Source organism: Chrysemys picta, chromosome 13, assembly GCF_011386835.1.
Source record: "Chrysemys picta bellii isolate R12L10 chromosome 13, ASM1138683v2, whole genome shotgun sequence".
Classification (NCBI taxonomy): domain Eukaryota; kingdom Metazoa; phylum Chordata; order Testudines; family Emydidae; genus Chrysemys; species Chrysemys picta.
In genome coordinates, this window is record NC_088803.1 from 39,977,363 (window position 1) to 40,002,272 (window position 24,910).

A 24,910-nucleotide genomic window follows, 5' to 3' on the forward strand; every position below is an offset into this window, starting at 1 on the left:
CTTGTACATCCTATTAATGTAAAGAAGACTTAGTCTGAGTTGGAATAAATCCCAGTTTATTTACCTAAGAAAACATGTTTCTATAAGCAAGTTACTGAGTAACACAGGAAAAACAAATCTGACATTTCTGATGCACTATGACATCAAGCTATTTTTGACAATAAGAGGCACCACTACAACCAAACTTTTTGAACAGATGGATTTTAATTTGGAAGCTTGTCTCCCAGCTTCACATCTAACATATTCGCAAATATTTTAACACCTGCATTTTAAAAGGTCAGAACAGCAAGAGACCACAGAGAGAATTTATACTACTACAGCTATAATAAAAAGACCTTGCTCTAAATCTTTACACATTTTGAAAAAGGTCTCAGTTTTGCTTTTCTAGTTGCAACTCTTCAGCTCCAAAATCTAGCTGTGGCCTCAATACTCAGTGAAGACATTCTAGCAGGTAAGACAAGTGAATTACTAAATTCAACATTGGATGCCCAAAGTTAAGGCCCAAAACTAAGTGCAGTTTAAAATGTAGTCTCTGAGACCCTCACCTTTAATATGGAAGTGCAGCCCATGGACACTATTGGTCTCATGCAATGTTCCATCTTGTTCCACAACCACTCCTACAGAGAAAACTTGACAATAGTCTATTATTTCATAACAGACCCTAAACTTGGAACACTTCCCCTTTCCTGTGCAAAAGTATCTTCCCTCTACTTAAAGTCCACTTTTCACGTATCCTTCCATCACTAACTTCTTATGAACCTGTCTGTGCTAAAATTCAGTCATCTAGAAGAGGGGTTATCTAATTAAATCTGTCGTAAACTACTCAGGGCAGGAGCTTTTGCTGTGTCTGCAAAGTACAATGCAGACTATACCATCGCAATACAAACATTCAAAAGGTTATATACCCCAACGGATCTACTTTAGAGAAAGACCTCCAGATTTTTATAGTGAATTTTTAAAAAGCCTACCACACTCTCACATTAACATTATGTTGTCTTTTCCTGTCATCTCCACAACAGCAAATACATACTAATCCAGAGTCGGTGGGGGTTAATCAAAAATGCTAGTGACAAAGGTGTTTTAGCATACCAAGTCAAGCATAATTGAAATGGACTAGCCAATACATCCTACTGTATTTGTAGGATGTTTGTCTTGATGAACTACATAAAGTCTCATCTACATAAAAGCTGGTTTGCTGGGGTTTGTCTACACTACACAGCTTTGTCAACACAGTCTTGTCACTAAAAGACAGCATGTGTAAACGCTCTCTCGGTATTTTGTCGGCAAAATACTTCCACAGCCCCATGAACAGCATTTGTGGCTTGCGTCAGCAAAACTTTTGTCTTTCGTGGGGGGACTTTTTTAAGTACCCATGAAAGACAAAAGTTTTGTCGACAATGTCACAGTGTAGACAAGCCCTTGTTAACATCTATAATAACTTCCAACTTCACTCAAATCAAGAAGTGGAGAGAGGTAATCTCTGTTTACCAAATTATGTGCATTTTTTTATTAACTGATTGTGTTACATTTCACTTTGCAGCACCCTCTCCTTTGAGTAGTTTCTCTGTTGGGTAGTTATTTCTCAAGAAATACTCAACAGCACAACCAGGATTCAATCGGCATACAGGACAAGCATTAGTGCAATTCTCAAACCGCAAATCTTTAAATCAGATTTAATTTCTCCATTGGCTGTAAACCAGCACATTATTGTTGTTTACTAATCCAAACTCTATTTATTCAATACAATTTTCAGTGTACATTATCTTTAGCATTTCATCAGTACTTTGATTTTATTCCAACAGATATTATGAAGAAACCTTAGACTAATCTAAATATTACATGAGACTGAATAAGGCTGCTGTAAAGGTTGGTAGAGTTAAAATTTTACTTTTTTCATTCTATCAGTTTAGAAAGCAATTCTTTTTCCCCCCCTTTTAAATAAGTGACCTTCTCTCTTCCCCCATCTTCCTCCCATTATACAGAGCCCAGCTACTCAACTAACTTTTCAGAGTAATTTATGTGCAAATGATTGAAAATGTTTTTAAACATTTCATTTACAAGCTTCCAAATGAGTTATAAACAACAAAGTTGTGATTTAAAAGTAACATATACCTTGTAAAACTCTAAGGAATAACTTCACTTAAAGGGACACTCAATCACATTTTTCTCAGGATTATTTTATCTATGCATTACAAGTGATAGCTAAGTTTACTATACAATTGAGATGAATATATTTCTTCGTTTTTTTTTTCTTTGTCCACGACAGTACTTTGACAATCAGTTTCACCATTTCCCTGTATAATCAGCTTCCCCTTCTGTGTGTGTTTTTATACACAAGAAGGGAAAACATTTTTTAAAGTGCCAGTAAATTAACTATAAAACCAAGAAAACAGTCAGGGTGACTCAAACACAGGTGTAGTACCTGAAAATTTACTTTTTAAAAATGTATCTAGATTTCAAGTTGGTGTTCCTTTAAGTGTAAAATTTCCAAATGCTACACATTCAGACCCATTCCCTCAATTTTTTTGCCCATACTTCAAACTCTTCCCGTTTCTATTCAGTACATATTATGAGGCATTTACCTCCAAAATTAATGGTGCTTGGGTGTCTCAGACTCATTGGGCAAGTTTCATGCAAAAGCCTCCAAAAATAATTCTCCTTGCAGAACGCCCACCTCAGCGATTATATTACACCTACTGTGTGAGGCCAAAGCCCGGACATAGGAGAAGGCTCATATCCTGCTGTACAAAACAAAGTGTTAAAGACAAGAGATAAGAATGTAATAAGGGTAAGTTTTACATTTATAAATTATGTTTCATCGTGAAGGACTAATGCTCATTATGAACCAAACGTACAGGTATCACTACTGAAATAGAGCAACTGCTGGAGTTTAACCCAGCTGCCTTCCTCCATTGGCAATGTTATAAAACATTTTAGCAGGTTTTAATTTTAAGCAAAAAATTCCTCTAGTTGACACTATAGTAGAATATTTTGATCTTCAGAACTTAATTACCCAAATTGGAATTCCACCAGGATACAGAACTAACACTGCTATTCACATGCCATCTTTTGATCTCACAAGCAGTTATGGCTTCCAGTTTTACATCTCATCTGAAATACAGCACCTTCAGCATGACAGTGCCCTCTACAGCCATGATGCATTCCTGATGAAGAGGTGAAGTGCCACCTACTGAGTCACCAACTGTACCTGTTTTCTCCTTGGAGGGTTTCCATCCAAATATAGACCCATCTTGCAATCTAGGGTCTTAGGAGATCATATAGCCCAAGGTAATACGGCTGTCAACCACAACTATGAGGAAATACATTCAGTAGGGCAAGATTCAGATGAGAAGTCTCATTCAGGTTTGTATCTGCTGATACTAAGACGTGAAGTAGATTATTCCGGGTGTTGGAATGCATTAGACTATGTTCTATAATCCATATGCTGCACTTTAATTCATCTCACTCATTCATGTTAATAAAAGAATCAAGGTACTTCTATTTTAGGCAGGTTTTGAAGCAGAAGAAGTCAGGTAACTTCAGAGTAGGGAACCAAAAGTGAACAAATCCATCAAAACTTCCAAAGTATCTTTTAGTTCACCATTCATTTATTAGAGCTTTTCAGACAGAGGATAAAAAGTTTACCAGATTTTCCTCTATGAGTTGTTTGATTCAAGTGACAGTCTCATGGAGTTCAAAACTTTCTGGTAACATCCACACCCTAATAAAGTACTGGCACCACTACAGAAACTGGATTAAGATTCTGGAAATTTGTGGACTAAATTTATTATAGAAATAAAACTTTAATGGGCTGATATGATACAACAATAGAATGTATTAAATACTTAAGTTTAAAGCAAAGACTCAAAATTTAACTATTGTTTTAAAAACCTCAGAATTTACATTCTAAAGAAGAGATTTTCATTACATACTAGTAAACTGGACTATTGACTAAGATTGGGGGAAATGGAGTTATTTTATTTGAAAAATATTTTTACTATGAACAATAAATTTATTTCCCTGCCATACTGGATTACTTTTCTGACAGAAGACTGGACAGAATGAATAGTCAGTCCTCTGCATTTCTGTCAAGTCCAGATCACCTCATATTCCTCTCTCCCACCTGAAGACCAATTATATAAACTACCTGCCTGGCTGAGGCCTGTTTGGAGCACATCAGTGACAATTACTACATCAACCTGAAGATGTGACCATTGAGCAAAGCAAGGCACTTCAACCTGTACCAGGGTCAAACAAGTCCACCCCCAAAGACTGAAACTAGTTACCCTACATGGTACAAACCATGATCATCAAGCCTCTGGCATTTTTCTGAATTTTAAAAATCCTGAATAAAAGTTTTCTCCAATAGCAAAGTCTCATTTTACTGACATTTTATTACGAGTTAAAGGGAATTATTGGTTTAGATATAAAAAGTACAACACAACAGCATGTGTCAGAACTGGTTGCAGCTGCATGCTTCTTAGTTCAAAGCAGTAAAAAATGTTAGTTTCCTATAAGACTCCACTTTTTTCTTTTGCTTCACTGGTCCATGTACATTTTAAATATGGTCTATTTCCAAAGAGCCACTTAGTTAATTATGCACAAATAGCATGCTCTGAGAAGCCAGCCGTGAAAGTAGAATGAATAAAAGACTATATTAATACAACATTATGGTTGAGATTTCTGAACATACTATTCTGAAAATATTAAATTATGGCTCCCTCATTAAGAGAAATGCAACCTCCTTGTGCCTATGGACTATTCAGACATGGATCCTATTGTGCTTTGCTCACCACAAGGTGAATGATGGGAGATGCCTGTTTACCAGGAAGAGGCTGGAACACTGGCACCTGAACGTTCCATAGCAGTTGAGCCAAGCAGATTTGAGAAGCAGGCAGTGACAACACCAAGAGCCTGGGGGACAGCATGGAGCGAGATGGGAGAGAAAGCCAAGATAAAATAAGGAAAAAACACAGCAGGGTCAGGGACAACACAGAGGAAAAAAACAGAGTGACAGAAGCCAGAGAGAAAAGTGGCAAAGAAAGAAAAGCTGACACAGAAACCTCCCTGAAAAGGTAAGTGTGGCTTCTGGATAGCCTTGTTCCTGCACTGAGAGGAATAAATAGTTTGAATCCTGACACAGCCACCATTTGTTTATATTAAATACTTCATTTTTCCTCTGTCAGACTACTCCTCACGTGGTAGTAAAACAGCTCCAACTGACTTTCAGAAGTACTGGGCAGCCACAGCTCCCTGTGAAACTAATGGTATTTAGCCACTTCCAGAAAGTCACAGCTATTGTTTCACTTTTCCAATAACAGCTATAAACCTATGAAGGAGATTGGTTTTCAATATAAAACACACTACACTCTTGGTAATTTCTTTATGGACAACAAAAACACCTATTTCACCCACTCTATCATAAACAGACACTGTACTCAGCTTGTCAGTTGGTAAGAGTTCAGTCATGGTAGAACTATCCTTGAACAAGGGCTTGCTTTCACTGCTACAGTTAACGAGTTACTCTACTCAAGCTAACCTAGCTCAAGAGTGGACACACTGTGAACCACATTGCACTCAAACTACACAGAGCAAATAGATTTGCAGTGAGAGGATTAGCAGTTAATGAATTATACTTACTCCAGCTGTAGCCTGTAGCTGCATCCTCACTGCATTACTAGGTCAAACATCAGCAGCACTTGACTATTAACCCTGATGGGTCAGCTAGCTCAAGTAAAGCACGACTTAACTCAAACTAGAGATTTGTGTGCGGAGGGGAGTCAGGTTAAGGGTGACCTGAGTTATACCTCGAGTTAACACTGTAGTGAAGCCCTGAGATTAGTTTGATGGTCCAAACTACAAGTATATCTATGTTGCAATCAAAGATGTAATTGCAGTGCATTCAGACATACCCAAGCTACCTTTAATCTAGCTAGCACTGATATCAATAGCAGTGAATAGGCAGCAGAGACTTCAGTGTGGGCTAGACACCCAAGTGCATACCTAGATTTGTACATGGGCAGGTAGGCCTCACTGAATCCCATGCTGCCATAGCTTCACTGCTATTGGCACCTGTGCAAACTAGATTAAAGCTAGCATGGTATGTCTAATCACACAATCCAAATGCAGCGTAGACATATCCTGTGCGCTCATAGGCTGTGTCCACAGTAGGACTGAGACTATACTAGCAGCTTTTCTAGGATGACAACTTGAAAAAGACATCACATACCTTCTGAAAATTTTATGTGCTACAGTTTCAATACCAAATATTACTATAACTGAACAAAGTAAGCAACAATTATTTCTCTATTTGTTCAGTTTGTTTACTTTGTACCATTTACTTCATTATGTACAGTCAGGTCCCACCTCCTCCCACCCAACTAAGTCACTACTGGAAAGTCCAACTCCTAAAAATAATTTTTTAAAAAAAATATTCAGAATATACTATTTAAGAAATGCTGCATCAGAAACTGGATATTTTAAATTAGCTAATCACAAAAATTCAGGTTGGCTGGCTCTCTAAACAAAATCACTGTTAGCACTGCTTCTCTGACCAATGTGAAGTTCCTCAGTTTCCCATTTTAACTGTTTATATAACCAGGTATATATTCCGGGGGGGGAGGGTAGAGGGAGAAGAGATGGAGAGTTCATCTACAGCATGGTTTTACAGCACACCTATAAAAATCCCTGTGTAGGAAATTCTTATGCATTCTACATTTCCCTGCCTAAGACCACAGGAACAGCAATTATCGCAAATGCTTGAGAAGTTCCCTGTTTGTCTCTGATCTCTTTGGGCTTACAGTCCAGCCTCAGGTTGGCTGCTCTTGCATAAGGTCTCCAGCTTCCCATCATACAAAAAGAACTCTCATGAAAGACAGCCAAGGTTCTAATGACCGAAGTATCAATAGTGCAGCTGAGATTTCTTCCTCTCCATTCCCCTTTTTAGGTTAAAAATCTCTCTCTCTTCCGCTGCCCATCAAACAGGGAGTCTAACTCAGTGGTTCTCAATCAGGGGTCCAGGGCCCACTGGGGGGGGCCGCAAGCAGGTTTCAGGGGGTCCGCCAAGCAGGGCTGGCATTAGACTTGCTGGGACCTAGGGCAGAAAGCCGATGCCTGAGCAACTTAGCTTCACAGGGCCCCCTGTGGCATGGGGCCCCAGGCAATTACCCTGCTTGCTACCCCCTAACGCTGGCCCTGGCTTTTATACGCAGAAAAACTGTTGTTGTGGCACAGATGGATCGTGGAATTTTTATAGCATGTTGGGAGGGGGCCTCAGAAAGAAAAAGGTTGAGAACTCCTGTTCTAACTCTCACTTTTCATTCTTTCTTGATTTCTGGAATTTTCCACTGGTGCCAGAAGCTCCACCTAGTGGGTGTGTACACTAACTGCACAGTTTGAACAGGAATTAACTATTTCCTTACCAATGGCTACATTTATTTGGGAACCGTAACTTTGAATTTGCTGACTTGTGTTTAAAATCTCAACTAAAATGTCACATTAATTTAGGTTTGTGATTTAAAAAAAAAAAAGTTGCTAATCTATTTATTTGACCATGCAAACATTTAAATAGGTTGATTCCTGCTTTGTGTTTTTGATGTGCCCTAGAAACTAACTAATATCAAAAGTTGTCTGGTCTGTATGGCACAATATAATTAAGTGTACAGGAAGTCTAAACTGGAGGCATCAATGGCCGAGAAGATAGGCCACCACACCTAGTAGCCCCTTTAAAATGAGCATTTGAAATTGCCAAGGATATTTATTTAAATAAATTATATACACACACACACCCCCAATAGCTGCAGTGAAATCAGTATGTACTGCATATGCTCATTATACCATTCCCACTTGTCCATAGCTATTTCTTAAAGACTTTTGTGTTGAATGTAGTAAAGCCTCAAAAGGGGTCATGATTTTCTTATACCATGATATACAGTTCAATGAGTGGAAAGAAAGGCTAAATGAACATTCCTCAAGATTTCAAAAGTAATTCTCCTCTGGGATGAAACTAAATGTGAAAAATTCCAGAGCAAAATATATTGTTGGATGCTTAATCATGTGTAGGGCCCTACCAAATTCGTGGTCCATTTTGGTCAATTTCATGGTCATAGGATTTATAAAAAACAAACAAACAAAAACTTCATTATTTCAGTTATTTAAAACTGAAATTTCACAGTGTTGTAATTGTAGGGATCCTGGCCCAAAAAGGAGTTGTGGGGAGGGGAGGTGTTGCAAGGTTATTATAGGAGGAGTTGCACTACCCTTACTTCTGCACTGCTGCTCACGGCTGCGCTGCCTTCAGAGCTGAGCTGCTGGAGAGCGGCGGCGGCTGGCCAGAGGACCAGCTCTAAAGACAGAGCCGTCACCAGCAGCAGTACAGAAGTAAGGATGGCATGGTATGGCATTGCCACGCTTACTTCTGCGCTGCTGCTGGCGGAGTGCTGCCTTCAGAGCTGGGTGCCAGGCCAACAGCCGCCACACTCTGGCTGCCCAGCTCTGAAGTCAGCGCAGAAGTAAGGTGGCAATACCATCATCCTCCTAAAATAACCCTGTGAACCCCTGCAACTCCCTTTTGGGTCAGAATCCTGAATTTGAGAAATGCTGGCCTCCCACTTGAAATCTGTATAGTATAGGTTAAAAGCACACAAAAGACCTGATTTCACGGTCCGTGATGCATTTTTCATGGCCGTGAATTTGGTAGGGCCCTAATCATGTGGAATCCTGAAGTGCTCTGACTTGCTGTTTGGAGCATTCCAAGAAGCAGTCTGACACTTGGTAAGAATCTAAAGAGCTTACAAAGAGACATTTATTACTGCACAAAGTGGCACAGAAGTCTTTCTAAATTTAAAATACAGAAACAAAACATGTAAGCTGTATACAGATGATCTGATGTGCCAAAACCAGTAATACACATTGCTGGGGTGTGCTGGTGAATGATGAGTAGCAAAGCACTGCACAAGTGTGCATATATTGACATGCACTCTGGAACATGTTACAATCTACTCCAGCGGTTCTCAAACTGGACATGACTCAATTTTAATGGGGTCGCAAGGGCTGACATTAAATTTGCTGAGGCCCGGGCCCAAAGTCGAAGCTTCGCCGCCCGGGACTGAAGCCCAAGGGGCATGGTGGGGCTCAGGTTACAGACCCCTGGCCTGAGGCTTAAGACCTTGGATTTCGACTTTGGCCCCTCCGCCCGGGGCAAGTTTTGGCTCTGGCCCTCCCACCTGGGACGGCAGAGCTCCGGCCGGCTTCGGTCCCCCCCTCCTGGGGTCATGGAGTAATTTTTGTTGTCAGAAGAGGGTTGCAGTGCAATGAAGTTTGAGAATCCCTGATCTAGTCAATACCCAAGCCAATGTGTGATATACTCCTCAGATAGTGGATGTATTATATATTAAATTGATAAGACACTAGCCAGTTGGCTAGAGCATAGCTAACAGGCTATTTTAACTAGTTAAATAAGTAACAACTGATTCAGCTTTTTCTCCCCCCACAATCCCTATATGTATCCCAAACAAAAATGTAACTAGTCTGTGCGGTTGGACAAGACCTTATAAACTGACTTCTCTCTCCACATATTCTTACCTTCCTTCCCTTCTTTGCCCAGACAATTCCCAAGCACTCAAACTCCCTGACTAGATTCCAGCACTAATCCACCTCAGCTGCTGTCTTTGGGCTGGCTCATGGACCTTTGATATTCACAAGACTTCATGGTTGGAGCAGTGGGAATCAAAAATCATGCAACACAGTTTTTAGGTATTTAGAGAAAAGCATTTTAAACTTTTCTCTATGTAAAACTCCTTGTTTTAAGGAGCTTTTTCATCTTTCTTGCTGCCACTGATCCACATCAATACCAAAAAAATGTTATTTGGCTCCACTGCAGCAGCAAAGAACTGCTAGCTCTGGAGTCATGTCAGGAATCAAGCAGCTTAAACAGAACAGGTAAAAATGGGTAAAGGCAAGAGAACAGCTGGAAGTCAGGAGACTGAAGGACAGGAGAACAGCGGAGAGAACTGAAAGACTTGGCTAAAAGCATGCCCCCCATATTTAAAATGATTGGCTGAATGAGGCAAAACGACCCACTGAGAGTGTTAATGGTTGAGGTGGTTGGGTTTTTTTAATTTTTTAATTTTTTATTTTTTTAAATAAAGTTTTAAACATTACCTTAGTAGTATTTTATCTTAAAAATACATAATCTGCCAGCTGACCCGTTCAATCAAGAACGTATAAGTCTGTTGTGTGCACTGGGGCACAATTACACAAGTTTAGAACCCAACAGCCAAAATCAGTTTTCTTCCAAACCATTTTTAATGCCAAGTTTTTTTTTTCAAACTAAGGATATAAATGGTTTAACTGACAGTGACTCACTGCAGAAGAATATGGCATTTGTTCCACTCTTATTTAAAACCAAAAAATGTCAGACACATCCAAAAAATACCAATGTATGTAGGTTAAAGTGATGCCCTCCAAATGTGGGCCTCCCACATTTGGGCTTCCAATCTCAACTGCAATGAAGGTGTCAATGGTATATATTTTTTTCTAAAAACATATGGCCTTTGGGCAGGTAAATAAAACAAACTGGTTTCCTTAATCTGACCTCAAGTACATCTTTAGATATTTTGTCAAGATGAAGATTCTCTTGAAAGTCCAGAATGAACAATTCCATTTTCCCCAAAAGGGTGGGTTTTTTACATCATGTTAGTCCAGTCAAGTTAAACTTTGTCTAAACACTATACTGGTATATTTAAAGTGATACAACCCTCCATACTAGTGTGGACAGTTAGGTTATGTCTACACTGCAGAGCCTGTGTTGGCATAGTCCCCTAGTGCAGACATAGTACACTGACAGGATTTTTTCTGTTTCTGTAGGAACTCCATCTCCCCAGACAATGTCAGGTATGTCAACAGAAGCACTCTTCCAATGATACACCTGGGTCCATGCGGGGGATTTTGTAAGCATACCTATGTTGATCAGGGTCATGATTCTCTCATATCCCTGACCAATGTAGCTGTGCTGATATAATGTAAGTGTGGACCATGCCTTAGGCCTTGTCCATACGTAAAACTTAGGTCAACACAGCTATGGCCATCCACTTCCCTGACTGACATAGTTATGCCAGCCTAATCCCCAGTGTAGACACTCATAGGTCAGCGGAAGAATGCTTCCGTCAACCTAACGACACCTCTACTTCGATATAACGCTGTCCTCGGGAGCCAAAAAATCTTACCGCTTTATAGGTGAAACCGTGTTATATTGAACTTGCTTTGATCCACCAGAGTGCGCAGCCCCGCCCCCCCCGGAGCACTGCTTTACCGTGTTATATCCGAATGCATGTTATATCGGGTCACGTTATATCGAGGTAGAGGTGTACCATCACTCAGCAAGGTGGAGTTCCTACAGGAGCAGAAAAATACCTTCTGTTACTGTAGCCTGCATCAACTGGGTCACAGCAGCATACCTATGGCACTGTGGCTATGCCACCGTAGCACAGACATGGCCATATACCTGTATAAATATGCTTATATTCATATAGCTTATAACCTTTCCTGAACAGGAAAAGGTATACCAATATAAATACATATATACCGGTATAACTGCGTCCACGCTAGGGGTTGTACTGGTATAACTATATCAGTCGGGAGGGGGGGAAAAAAAATCGCACCGGACAATTATACAAGTACAAAATCTATGCGTAGCCCAGGCCTTAGTTTAATATGATTTAAAAGCCCTAATGTTTGTTAAGATGTAGGCTAACATGTTTGAAAGCTGAAAGGCCAACTAACATGCCTTCAAATATATTAGCCTGCATCTTAATGAGCATTAAGAGGGCTCAACACAACTGAAATGCCAACTCGACTGAGCTAACAAACAGGGCACAAATATCCTAAGGGGCCAGTGACTACCAAAGGACATCTCTGGGTAGAGCACATAATAGGTGAACAATTTCAATCAAATAGCTATTCACTACATTTCTCTTTTTTGGGATTTGATTTAAAGTATAAGTCCTAAAGACTTCAGATCCCGATGAGGATGATTGTAGTCTAATCTTGATTTGTTCTCTCTCGCAACCTTTGTGCACAAATAGTAATGTGAAGATAATTTTCTATTTTATTAATACATATAAATTGCTAATCTGACTGCTACAATTTGTTCATTTAGAGCTATTCCAAAATAAGTACATTAGAGTCTTTAGTTCCCCCTTTTTTTTTTCCTACCCAAACATTTATTCCAATTTCTTCCTTTACACTAATCAAGCCAGATGTCACCTTCCCCATTAAAAACAATAGTCATATAAAATTTATGGTTTAGGCTGTGTACACATTGTCTTAATTCCGACAACGCGCATGTCGCTGAGATACGGCTATGCATGTCAGAAGTGCTGCTTTATAACATTTTTAATAGTAATTTTCAAAGGTTGCAGTTATTCTCATGTACTAAAGCTGGGGGAATAGCCATCCCTTATTCATGCTGGTGTATGTTTGAAGCACAACTTACCTTGCACAGAGAGGGCTTGTATATGCACTTATTTAGAAATCTAGTTGGCATTCCCCTTCTAATTTAGGAGTCAGTTAATAAAGTGGAGAGTCTAGCACAGTATAATATCATTGAATTATTTCTATGCTCAATTAAAATGCTCTTTTAAGGCACCATTGTAAGCTAATGCAAAATAATATATGAGAGTTGGCATCTTCTGACAATTGGTACCTTCATTCCTGCATGCAGCAAAACGCTTCTCAGTTATTTGTCTCTCCCTGGATATCACATATAGTAACTTTAGCCATTTTGTTTGCATGCTCATGACCTGCTGAAGTTTAATGCTGGAGAGCACGCTTTTAGAAGTTCTTCTAAAATAGGGCTCTTGGCCCCGAACATATTGAGTACCACCACATTCTGTTCTTAACCTACATGCCCCTTTTCTTAGAGCAAATACAAGCCACCTTTCATATTTTTCCTCACACATATTCAAAACACTATTTACCTCCCAACATTTAAAAACAAATGCTCTTACATTAATGTTTTTTTAAACTCTAGTAGCTTCACCCAATACACATTTAGGCATTAAAGGTAAATTTAGGCATTATGGGGAAAAAAATTTGAAGTTGTTTTCTATAGTTCATTCTCATGTCACCAGGACCTGGAGTTATAAATGTGAGTCAGTATTTGAAACACTGGGTACTAAACAGTTAACTGTTTCAGACATGAAAGCAAGATTGCAATAGCTTCTTAAAGCTGACTGTAAACTCTGAAGAGGTTAAACATGTCAATCACTGTTAAAGCTGAAAAGCCAAATATAACAAATAAAAGTTACTGTGGACAGGTCAAAATCACTTTTAGCAGAGAGAAGTTAAAACCTGTATAAAGCATAATAAATTCACAAGTATAAACAAGCTTAATATTCTGCTTAAATATTTCTATGTAGGGACATGTTATCAACTATGTGTCAAAAAAAGAATCTCCATTCTAAGGCTTATCTTTATGTATACTGGAAGCATCTTCAGCTAAGATTTAACAACCATGTTACAATGAATCAGCCTCAAGTGGCAATTTTTAGTAGCAACAGAATATGTTTCTTTTCATTTCTGTATACTACTCCAACTTCACTACATACTGTAAGGAAGATATTGGTTGGATTTGGTAATCACTACCCAACATCTGTAAATATATATTACAAACTGTACAAGGCATTAATTGATCAAATTTTGTTTGTTTTGTTTTAAAAGCAACTGGCTTTAAGGGGATGGTTCATTTTCCTCATCCGGACGGATGGTAACTGTGATATGAAACCTTGGTAAATCTTCATAGCTGCGATAGTTACCGTTCTCCCCAAGTGAAAGTTCAGTTTTTCCAGATGGTCCAGCTCAGACCCAGGTTACTTGAATGGCACTGCTGCTACCAGGGAGCCAGGCAATTCAATCTGAATGTATTTAAGTAGGCCATACTGTGCTGCACAAGTAGTGACAATACTTCATCTAAACACATCCCCCCACCCCATCAATGTTCAAATATTAATAAACAAAGTTAATGGAAACATCATGGCATAAACTAAGGAAAGTTCTGTCATATTTTTCTAAAAGATGCCAAAGCTCTTAAGCCTGTCAAATATTTTCGTTAAAACCAAGATCACGAGACAAATTATAGAAGAATCCCAGTTGTCCAAGAAAGCATAGCTTACTCAGTCTACAGATAAAGCACTCAATGCTTTAGTAATACACCATTTTTAAAGTTTCTACATTACTACTGCCATGCATTCAGAATGTGTGAAAAAGCCATGCAAGTTTATAAAGCAGATGGCACCACAAGCCACAATCAAGTTTTCATACAATTACTACATTCTCCATGGAGGTCCATGTACAGCCTTGCAAAAGAGACAGAAGTCATCCACATGCTCTAGTTTTCTCATTTTTCTATTTAATCAGTGTGATCTCTGAACACAAGTATTCTGTCAACTTCAAAGGTGATCTCAGATTATTATAGTGGCACAGAGTTGATCAAGGCCTATGAACTGAATGAAAGTACATAGTAGTAGTAGTATCGGGAATGGCACTGAGAATTTTATGCCAAGAACACAATTTGGTCACCGTAGTTTCAAAAAAACATATTGAAGTGATCAGATTCTTCTCTAAATCACTGCTCTATTCACTAAATCCTTTACTATGCTGCTGTCAGCTCATAAGAGCAACTGAGCACTTAGTGATAGGCCCATTTTCCCAGGTCTGTAGAAGGCGCTGTGTAGCAGCTCCTCTCTACGCATCTGGGGCCCTTCCCCCTCTCTGCAGCAACCTTACCCAGTGTAGAGAATGCGCCCCCTACTGACTTGAACACTCATCGCTCCTTTCCACCGAATTGGCTGCGGTGCATTTTGGGTGGGAGCTGGTATTTTTCTTCCATGGCCATAAACCAGATGCAACAATATAGCTTTAATCCAACCCCAACACATACAAAAATGGGAGTCACATTCATGTTGGTGCTTTTTAAAAAAAAAACCACTTAGACTGCAAACACGAACGAAAAGCAACATGATGGGATGGGTGAGGAGGGTGCAACCTTCGAACGGCAGAGGCAGCAAGCAACATTTTATGGCTTAATTTCTCCTGCCTTTGTCTGAGAAATGGCTTACAGTTGCTATGACCCGGGATGGAGAGAGGAAGAGCAGGATGAGTGGCTGGGTGAATGTTACTCCAGCCTGCAGCCGCTACTCAGGGGACCAGTCATGAATCGCGCCTTTTCCAGCAGACAGACACCCCGGCTAGTGGGGGGAGGCTGCTCTAGTCTCCATTCATTGCACCGCAGCCAGCACTGCTTTCCGGCCACTCTCCAGCGCCAACTCTGCCATTAGGGACCTTCACCAGGCAGGCGGCATGTTAAAGACAGCTCTGAGATGCTAGATGTGATGGATCCATACATTCACTGATCCATCTCAGCCGCTTCACCCCACCATCCACCGCCGCCAGTGCAGAGCGTGCAATGAAAGCCACCCTCGAGGCACATCCATGTGCAGCCCCTGCCGCCGGGGGTGAGGAAGGACTGAGGGAGGAGGCTGGGGCTGCATCTGCCGTGCGGGCCCCGGGAAAGGCGAGGGGAAGCCGGTAGCGGTCCCTGCAGCCGGTTCAGGCGGGAGAACGGGCCAGAGCACAGAGAAAGAACTGGTCTCCTCAGTGCATGCAAGTCTTTGCCACATGTGTGCAGCTGCGGAGAGGGGTGGGAGCTGCCCGCAAACTCCGCAGCCCCCGCCTGCAGCGGGCATCGCGTTGGACACTGCACTGTGCGGGGCCGGCACGGGGCTCCTGCCCAGCGGCTGAGGAGAGGCTCTGCCCCGGTGCTTACGGGTAAAGGCAGCTGCACCGCTGCACGGATCGGGGGGTGGGGATTGCCCCCTCCCGGCTCGGACCCGCGGACTCACCTACCTGCCTGGGGCTCTCCTCAGCAGAGGAGGGCGGGCGCTCCCCCGGCACCTCTGGCTGGGGGTGGGGGTGCGCGGAGCTGCCTCCCTGGCGCCGCCCGGGTCCCTGGGCGGGCGGGCGGAGCGGAGCCGGCGGCGGCGCGGGGGAGACAAAGGGGGCTGGATGGCGGGGGGGTGAGTGTGTGTGGGGGTGGCCTATGGTGAGCAGGTCCCGGGGGGAGGGGGCGGTGGCGGCTCCACAGCGCTCGGTCCCCGGAGGGGGGGGTGTCAGGCTCCGGGCCGGGGGGGGCTCCCTGGGCGCCCTGCAGACAATACAGCCGGGTCCCTCCTGCCCAGAACCTGCCCTGGCCAAGATGGCGGCCGAGAAAGAGCGGAAGTGACGCGATACTCTCATTAGCATACGGGACTCATTGTCCAGCGGGAGGGGAGGGGGCCGCGCCCCGGGGGGGAGGGGGCCTGAGCCCCAATGGGGCCCTGTTCGCCTAGACCCCATCCCACTTCTGGGTGCGGGTCCTTTAAGGGGAGGGGGAGGGGGAGCAGGTTACATAACCCTGCCGATGGGGGGGGCTCTCGCGAGAGGGGGAGCCGGCGGCGGGATCTACCCCGGGCCCGCTAGGAGGCGCCGCGCCCTGCGGCTGGGGCCTCAGCGGGATTTGGCGCCGCCTGCTTATCCTTCCGCCACCCCCAGCCGGGACTACATCCTGCCCGGAGGGGAGGAGAGGGGCCTCGCCGCTGTGTCTGGAGCGGGGGCACGAGTATAGTGAGCATACGCCCACGTGACACAGAAGTGACTACATCACGTGACCTCATAATAGTGAGCACACTACCTCGTGCCCTAGTGATGGTGCACACACCTTGCACCAGGGAGCTCTCCCCATGTCCAGGAGTGGGAGCATCAGGCACAGGGGTTGGCCCCACAAAGACAGACGAAAGGGAGGCCAGAGATGGCTTTTGGGTATAGGGAGATGGGCCTCCTGTTTGCATCTCTGCACATCATAGTGTTTGGAAGCACATCTGAAGCAAGCATTGCGCTGAGCTGCCACAATAGAGACCAGGTTGTACAGCATGCATAGGACAGTAATGTACAGCATACACCGAGCAGTAGTTACCACAAGTGAGCTGTGGTGACCATGTACAGAAGTAGCAATCACACCATGGACAGTGCAAGAGTGACCACACACAGCAATAACATTCACACCTCACACCATGGACAGCGCAATAGTGATCACACTGTGCACAGAGCAATAGTAACCACACCCTTTGTAAAGAGTACAGAATAGAGAAAGATGAGTAGCTAAAATCTTTTGAGAGAGTTGGGTGGTTTTGATATTTCTTTTATTGTATTGCAACAGTTACCCGTATTTTATCTGGCTTTGGAAAATAGCAACACCACCTTCTTGCAAACTATTCATTTGCCTTGACAGAACTTCCTTTTACAGTTTGGACTTCTAGGAGTAGGTCACACTTTAGATTTGGATAATAAACCTCCCTACTTAAAACTGCTCCTCATGGAAAAAGACCAGGGTTGACGCAGCTTAAGACTTAAGGTTAAATCATAGAGCTGTTTTAAACTGGGACAACTGGAAGAAGGAAGATTTAAAATTAAATTAAGGAAATTGTAAATGTGTTATTAACTACATATATTGCAATAACTTTCATTCTAAAAGAGAGAGAGACACTTTAAACATTGCTCTCTTTTTTTGCCACCACTTTCTAAAACTAATTGAGATTTGACAGGTTTTGATCTAACATACAGAAACCAAAGGCTTCTCTGAAACTAGATTAATATTACATCTCATTTATTACTTAGCAGCTTTTACACACAAAAAAGTAAATAAATTTTATCTTAACAATTTTTAGGTTATATTTCAAAACCATAGTTTCTTGTATTAAAACAAGTATCATCTCACAAACTAAGGCCCCAATTGGGGCTACTCATGGTGCATAAATTTAAGCTAAGCATGTGCAAGGTCCCTTTGCAGGATTGAGATCTAATTCAATAACAGTGCACAAAGTATCTTTAAATGAGATGGGCTGGGAACTTTTATTACATCAAAATACTGGGATATTTTATGGATACAATGTAGCTCAATTCATTCAATTCTCAGTGTTCCAAAACGTGTTGATTCAGGATGATGTGTATAACTAGTACTGTACAAACGAAAGACTAATAAGTTTTTCAAACCATGGCCTGAAGTTTAAGAGCAAGGAAAACTTGTAATAAATTACTTACACTTCACAAAAGTTAAATCCCAGATTTTCAAATGGCTCTAATCTGAAATACACACACCCTTTTTTTGGGTAGAATTTTGTGATATTTTGTAGAATTTTCTATTTTTTTTCTTGTTTAAGACTTTTACTTGTTCCTCAGATTTTAGAATTTATTCTTTGATTGTCATTGTTTGTGCAAACCATTCCAAACAACTATATGCATTTTCACAATAAATTCACTTTAGTGGTCATAAGAAACAGTAAGCCATGAAAACAATCCTTCATTTACAACGTCACTGAAACACAAAACTTACTGAACTGTACAAACAAAAAAACAAAGTAGCCAGTGCTATTTACCATAAGAGGAACTTCTAGAAAGGTGATATCTAATTGTTCTGTAATTATGTGCCTTTTGGAAAACCTGACAATAATGACACAACTTTAAGCAAAGCAAAAAGCTATTTTAAGTTCTTATATAACTTTCATTTGCTTTACAAAGGAGAAATTTTCATTTTATAGTGCAATATAGGAAAAAATGCTGGAAAGTATTTGTGAAGCATAGATAAATGGGTACCATATTCTGAAGCTAACCAGTTGAAAGAAACATTCTACAATGTTTGCATTCCTACAGAGCCCATGGAGAAAAACACCCTTTCCTGAGATACTGCTAAATTGACTAAAACAACGAGGAGTCCTTGTGGCACCTTAAATTTATTTGGGCATAAGATTTCGTGGTCTACAAATCTGTGAGAGTTAGAGATCGTCCTTCAGGATAGGTTGTAGATCCTTGATGATGCGCTGGAGAGGTTTTAGTTGGGGGCTGTAGGTGACGGCTAGTGGCGTTCTGTTACTTTCTTTGTTGGGCTTGTCTTGTAGTAGGTGACTTCTGTGTACCCTTCTGGCTCTGTCAGTCTGTTTCTTCATTTCACCAGGTGGGTATTGTAGTTTTAAGAACGCTTGATAGAGATCCAGTAGGTTTTTGTCTCTGTCTGAGGGATTGGAGCAAATGCGGTTGTATCTTAGAGCTTGGCTGTAGACAATGGATAATGTGATGTGGTCTGGATGAAAGCTGGAGGCATGTAGGTAAGTATAGCGGTCAGTAGGTTTCCGGTATAGGATGGTGTTTGTGACCATCGCTTATTATCACTGTAATGTCTAGGAAGTGGACCTCTTGTGTGGACTGGTCCAGGCTGAGGTTGATGGTGGGGTGGAAATTGTTGAAATCTTGGTGGAATTCCTCAAGGGCCTCCTTCCCAGGGGTCCAGATGATGAAGATGTCATCAACGTAGTGCAAGTAGAGTAGGGGCATGAGGGGACGAGAGCTGAGGAAGTGTTGTTTTATGTCAGCCATAAAAATGTTGGCATACTGTGGGGCCATGCGGGTACCCATAGCAGTCCCACTGGCTTGAAGACAGGGCTTTGGAGCGGAGCACGGAGCTGGAACACAGAGCAGCTCCGGAGCAGTGGAGCTGCAGGTTTTTGCCTGGAGCTTGCTCCAGAGCCGGAGCACAGCTCCAAAGCCCTGCTTGAAGATATAAATTGTCCCTAAATCTGAAATAGTTGTGGGTGAGGACAAAGTCACAAAGATCCCTCACTCTCACAGACCTTGGGAGACAGGCCAGTCCTCGCTTACAGAGGCGGGCTGCAATCTGAAGCAAATACTCACCAGCAACTACACACCACACAACAAAAACACCAACCCAGGAACCAAACCCTGCAACAAACCCCAGTGCCAACTCTGTCCACATATCAATTCAAGGGACACCATCATAGGACCTAATCACATCAGCCATACCATCAGGGGCTCGTTCACCTGCACATCTACCAATGTGATATATGCCATCATGTGCCAGCAATGCCCCTCTGCCATGTACATTGGCCAAACTGGACAGTCTCTACGCAAAAGAATAAATGGACACAAATCTGACATCAGGAATCATAACATTCAAAAACCAGTAGGAGAACACTTCAGTCGCCCTGGTCACTCAATAACAGACTAAAAGTGGCAATTCTTCAACAAAAAAACTTCAAGAACAGACTCCAACATGAAACTGCAGAACTGGAATTAATTTGCAAACTGGACACCATCAGATTAGGCCTGAAAAAAGACTGGGAGTGGTGGGGTCATTACAAAACCTAAACCTATTTTCCCCAATACTAATTTCCCCGTACTGTTACTCACACCTTCTTGTCAACTGTCTGAAATGGACCACTCTCATTACCACTTCAAAAGTTATCTTTCCTCCTTTGGTATCCTGCTGTTAAGTGAATTGTCTCGTTAGACTGACCTCAGACTTGGTAAGGCAACTCCCATCCTTCCATGTATTTTTACCTGCTCCTGTATTTTCCACTTCATGCATCTGATGAAGTGGGTTCTAGCCCACGAAAGCTTATGCCCAAATACATTTGTTCGTCTCTAAGGTGCCACAAGGACTCCTCGTTGTTTTTGCTGATACAGACTAACACGGCCAGGGCCGCCCAGAGGATTCAGAGGGCCTGGGGCAAAGCGGGGGAGCAGACATACTCACCGTGCGGCGCTCCAAGTCAGCCGCAGTGGCAGGTCCTTCACTCGCTCCGCGTCTTCGGCAGCACTGAAGGACCCGCCGCCGAAATGCCGCCGCAGACCCGGACCACCGCTGGGTAAGTAAAAATTAAAAAGGTGCCTCTAGCCGGGATTCTCGTCCAGGGCTCGCGGGGCCCCTGCAGGTCCCGGGGTCTGGAGCAAATTGCCCCACTTGCCCTCCCTCCCCCTGGGCAGCCCTGAACACGGCTACCACTCTGAAACCTGCTAAATTGACTATACCACAAAGTGAAATATACTAATATGTACTCCACATCCAATTAAATCAATTTGATGGCTGTATATGAAAACAAAAACACCCCCAACCAAGCCTTATGACCTTTAAATTTGCTAGATTTGATTTTTTCCCACTCAATCTCTTTTTAGCTATTGCTTATTAATATTGCAGTATAACAGATGCTATTATTTCCCAAACTTGGCTCTATCTGGTCAGAATTTTGATTTTTCTTTTTACAGTCAATTATGATCTGAGTAGTGGATTGCCATTTGCAACACATTTAATAGTGAATTGTTAGTCACAACTGTTTTGCTGAAATTAAAAACAGGACAAACTAAGATAATCCAGAGAGGGAAGAACACTGATAGGTGAGCGTCAAGGAAGGAAGCACTGATGGAAGAAAAGAGTAGTCTCGGTGCTATTGCAGCTAATTGTTTTGGGCTGAAACTCATAAATAACTGGGATGCTTTACAATTACATTGTGTAGACTTAACTGAGGAAAATTAATAGTAGTTACAGATAAGTGAAATAGAAATCACCAAGAATTAATTTAGATTTGTGGCGGCAAGACAGTCCTAAAGGGTATTTGTATGTACTTAGAAGGTGTGGAAGGCAAAGAGAAGTATATCAGTAAAGTGACTTCTTAACTATTTACCACTATACTGAGGAGCTATGGAATGAGTTTATGATATGAGTTTATGATATGTAGCACGGAAACTTCTGGTTTTATATTTGTCAGTTTAAGTCAGTGGTCAAGTCCAATTATTAACATTTCTTTTTCCAGGGATTTTGAGTGGTATTCCTACGACTTGGAAAAACAAACTGTAAAAAGATTGATCACTGTGATCGCACAAAAGGAGGATAGTACTGTAAATTTTAATACTCAGAAAGTCTCTTAGAAATCAGTATTATTATTTATGTAGCACTGTCAATGGATACAGCTGTTACAGCAAATAAAATATATAGTAAAAAGGAAAAAGAAATTCCTTGGTCAGTTTACAGTCTGAAGGCATTAACATTTGTTGTAGAAAAGCACACACGGAGAGATATGTAGTCATTAGAGGAGCGAGGCATTATGGAACAAGAGATGAGCAATTTGAAGGAGAGGTAAGATTTGACAAACATGCATGTAGAAGGTGACATGAAAATGTGAGTGTGTGAAGGAAACAGTAGTCTCAATTCTGAGCTGTTCTCTTAGGAGTTATAACCCAGGAGAGGGAATGATGGGAGATTAATGCCACCTTTGCATCACCGGGATTCTGTGCTCGGCTAGCAGCATCAGAGCAGCCTCTAAGCCTGCTCTAAATTTTGGTGGCTTCCCACAGGCATCTACAGGCCTCTCTGCCAGCCTCTGGAGTGCAGAGTGCTCTGAGAATATCCTTCCTGCCCTCAACACCTATGCTATGGAATTCCCAAGTTGGAGACTGCTTCCAGTCCCTTTGTGCTGCTGACTCACAAACCAGAATTGGGGCCAAAGGGATCAGTATAGTGAAAAACTTGGGAAGAATTTAGGAAAGGGGATTAGATGTGAGAGGAAATTGTTAGATATGGGCAGAACAGAGCAGCAAAGCAAGAGGAAGCTCACAGTCCAGGCACCAGATGGGAAACCCATGCTGAGATTTGTGAAGGCAGGGAACGCAGAGTCTAAAGAACAGGAGAAGAAGATAAATTTAGCAGCTGCATTTTGCGTAGAATAATGCAGGGATGAATGGGAGAGATGACCAGTTCTTGGGCTAAAGTTTTGGCAGTAGGAATAGAGACAAAAGGATGGATTTTAGCAATATTGTATAGGAAGCAACAACAACATCAAGGGGCTGATCTTGCTCCTATTTAATTCAATGAGAGTTTTGACTATTGGCTTCAATAGTATAACACTGGGTCAAACAGTTGCAAGGCAGGAGAGCACAAGGAAAGAGAAGTCAATGAGGACACTAAGGTTGCCAGGGTGAATACTGGTGTTAAAAGTGCCCTGCAAAGTGTGTGTGTGTATTGGGGGGGGGGGGGACGTTGTGCCTATTTTGCTTCTTTGTGATGTGTACAAAATTGCAGGAAAATTTATTTAAAAAGAAATCCTATTTTTTACATCCAAAATCAGATTTTTTTCTACTATGAAAGCCTGTGGCAAATGGAGAATTAGTGAAATTATGGCATCACAAGAAATGAGAGACTGAAAGTTGAGCAACCGAGAGGGAAAGGGATGTTTAGTCATGGCTTGCCTACACACAAAAGATACATAGGTTTAACTGAAGGTATGTTGTTGTACTGATTTAGTCAAACATTGGGCTGCGGCAAGTTAAACCAATATAAGAGTGTTCTCATACAGAGTTGCACTGGTTTAACAACATCCGTGCCATATTTTTATGTTTATTTATTTAGATTTAAAATAAGGATGCATATCTAAGGCTCTAGGCACCCCAAAATGATTAATTACACAATACATACAATTACATTACATCTCTGCAGCATTAATCATCAGTTCCACAGGAACTCAGCCAGCCAGCAACCAACCCTCCTTCATCATCTAGGAAGCCTAATCAGACATCTCCAAAAACCTAAACAAGTAGTTGGCTTTTGCAGTGTGCCCAGCAAGTCATCAAATTTGGGCTATTTTAGACCAAGGGAAGCAAATTCCAGAGTCTCAGCACCCACAAAGAGAGTGTGCTGCCAACAGCCCCCTCTCTTTTATAATGAGGTGGATCCAGCTCAAGTGCCTCTGCTGACCACAGTTGTGGTAGTATGGTCTAGGACAGAGATGGGCAAACTATGGCCCGCGGGCCACATCCGGCCCGCGGGACCATCCTTCTCGGCCCTTGAGCTCCTGGCTGGGGAGGCTAGCCCCCGGCCCCTCCCCTGCTGTTCCCCCTCCCCCGCAGCCTCAGTTCGCCATGCCGCCAGTGCTCTGGGCGGCGGGGCTGTGAGCTCCTGCTGGGCAGTGCGGCGGCACGGCTGCCAGTCCTGGTGGTCTGAGCGGTATGGTAAGGGGATGGGGAGCGGGGGGTGAGGGGTTGGATAAGGGGCAGAGCGTCTCCGGGGGCAGTCAGGGAACGGGGAGGTTGGATAGGTGATGGGGGTGTGGATAGGGGTCGGGGCAGTCAGAGGACAGGGAGCACAAGTGGTTGGATGGGGGGGGCGGTTAGGGGCGGGAGGAGGTCCCAGGAGCGGGCAGTCAGGGGACAAGGAGCAGGGAGTGTTGGATGGGTCAGAGGTTGTGAGGGGGACAGTCAAGGGATGGGATGTGGGAGGGGGCAGGGGCCAGACTGTTTGGGGAGGCATAGCCTTCCCTACCAGCCCTCCACACAGTTTCGGAACCCTGATGTGGCCCTCAGGCCAAAAAGTTTGCCCACCCCTGGCCTAGGAGAAAAGGTAATTCCTTAGGTAGGTTGGTCCCAGGCCATTCAGGGCTTTTGTAGGTCATAATCAACACCTTAAACTCAACCCACAGACCAAGGAGCGTTCAGTGCAGACCAGTGACCACAAATGTCATATACTTCCAATATGTTGCTCCACTCAGTAAGTGAGCTCTGCATTCTGCACCAGTTTTCATCTCTGAGTGGTTTTAAGATGTAGCCTCATGTAGACCAACAAAAAGAGAAGTCAGGTCTCAGCCCTCATAAAAGATATACCTGAAAGTCCAAAATGGCAAACGTCAGTATTTTTATGGCCTTTAAACCAATGTAAAATAATTATTCCTAGATGAGGAACTAATACGTCATGTGCCAGGTCAAACAAGCTTGACACTATAGAACTTTGGGTAAAATTTGACTTTCAGGAAGACTTGGGCTCATAAATGCCTATATCACTTTTGAAAATGGGACCTAAATCACTTAGGTGCTTTTGATAATTTTATCTTTTGTCATTGGGAGACTGGATGATTCTTGGGACTGGTAATGGAATAATGAGTAATTTCTAGATCACTTCATCTTAAGATAGTAGTAAAATCCCCTAACGGCTGTTTGGTGGCCTCAGTCTTCATCCATTTCCTAGTGGACATCACAACTAGTG

General features: G+C 42.4%; 1 protein-coding gene and 1 long non-coding RNA gene across 14 annotated transcripts in view; one reads left to right on the forward strand and one right to left on the reverse strand.

Annotated features, from left to right (window-relative positions):
- The window catches only part of ADNP (activity dependent neuroprotector homeobox), a 42,258-nt gene extending 25,997 nt beyond the window's left edge, over positions 1-16,261 (reverse strand). For 2 of the 13 annotated variants that reach the window (XM_065565993.1, XM_065565995.1), the window contains exon 1: positions 15,904-16,261. Coding sequence is in view for 8 of the 13 variants with exons in the window: in XM_065565985.1 (XP_065422057.1) it covers positions 546-617; positions 2,583-2,619 (109 nt within the window). In the remaining 5 variants the exon portion in view is untranslated. Of the gene's footprint in view, positions 1-545; positions 618-2,582; positions 2,742-3,208; positions 11,205-11,225; positions 11,250-11,311; positions 11,393-15,899 lie in introns of those variants that run through there. The other 11 variants (XM_065565985.1, XM_065565989.1, XM_065565984.1 and 8 more) reach the window with 11 other exon arrangements.
- Positions 16,262-16,349: 88 nt separating this feature from the next.
- Positions 16,350-23,622, forward strand: LOC135975348 (uncharacterized). Its single transcript, XR_010592282.1, has 2 exons — positions 16,350-20,408; positions 20,532-23,622. It is a non-coding gene; the product is annotated as an uncharacterized LOC135975348 (long non-coding RNA).
- Positions 23,623-24,910: the final 1,288 nt, after the last annotated feature.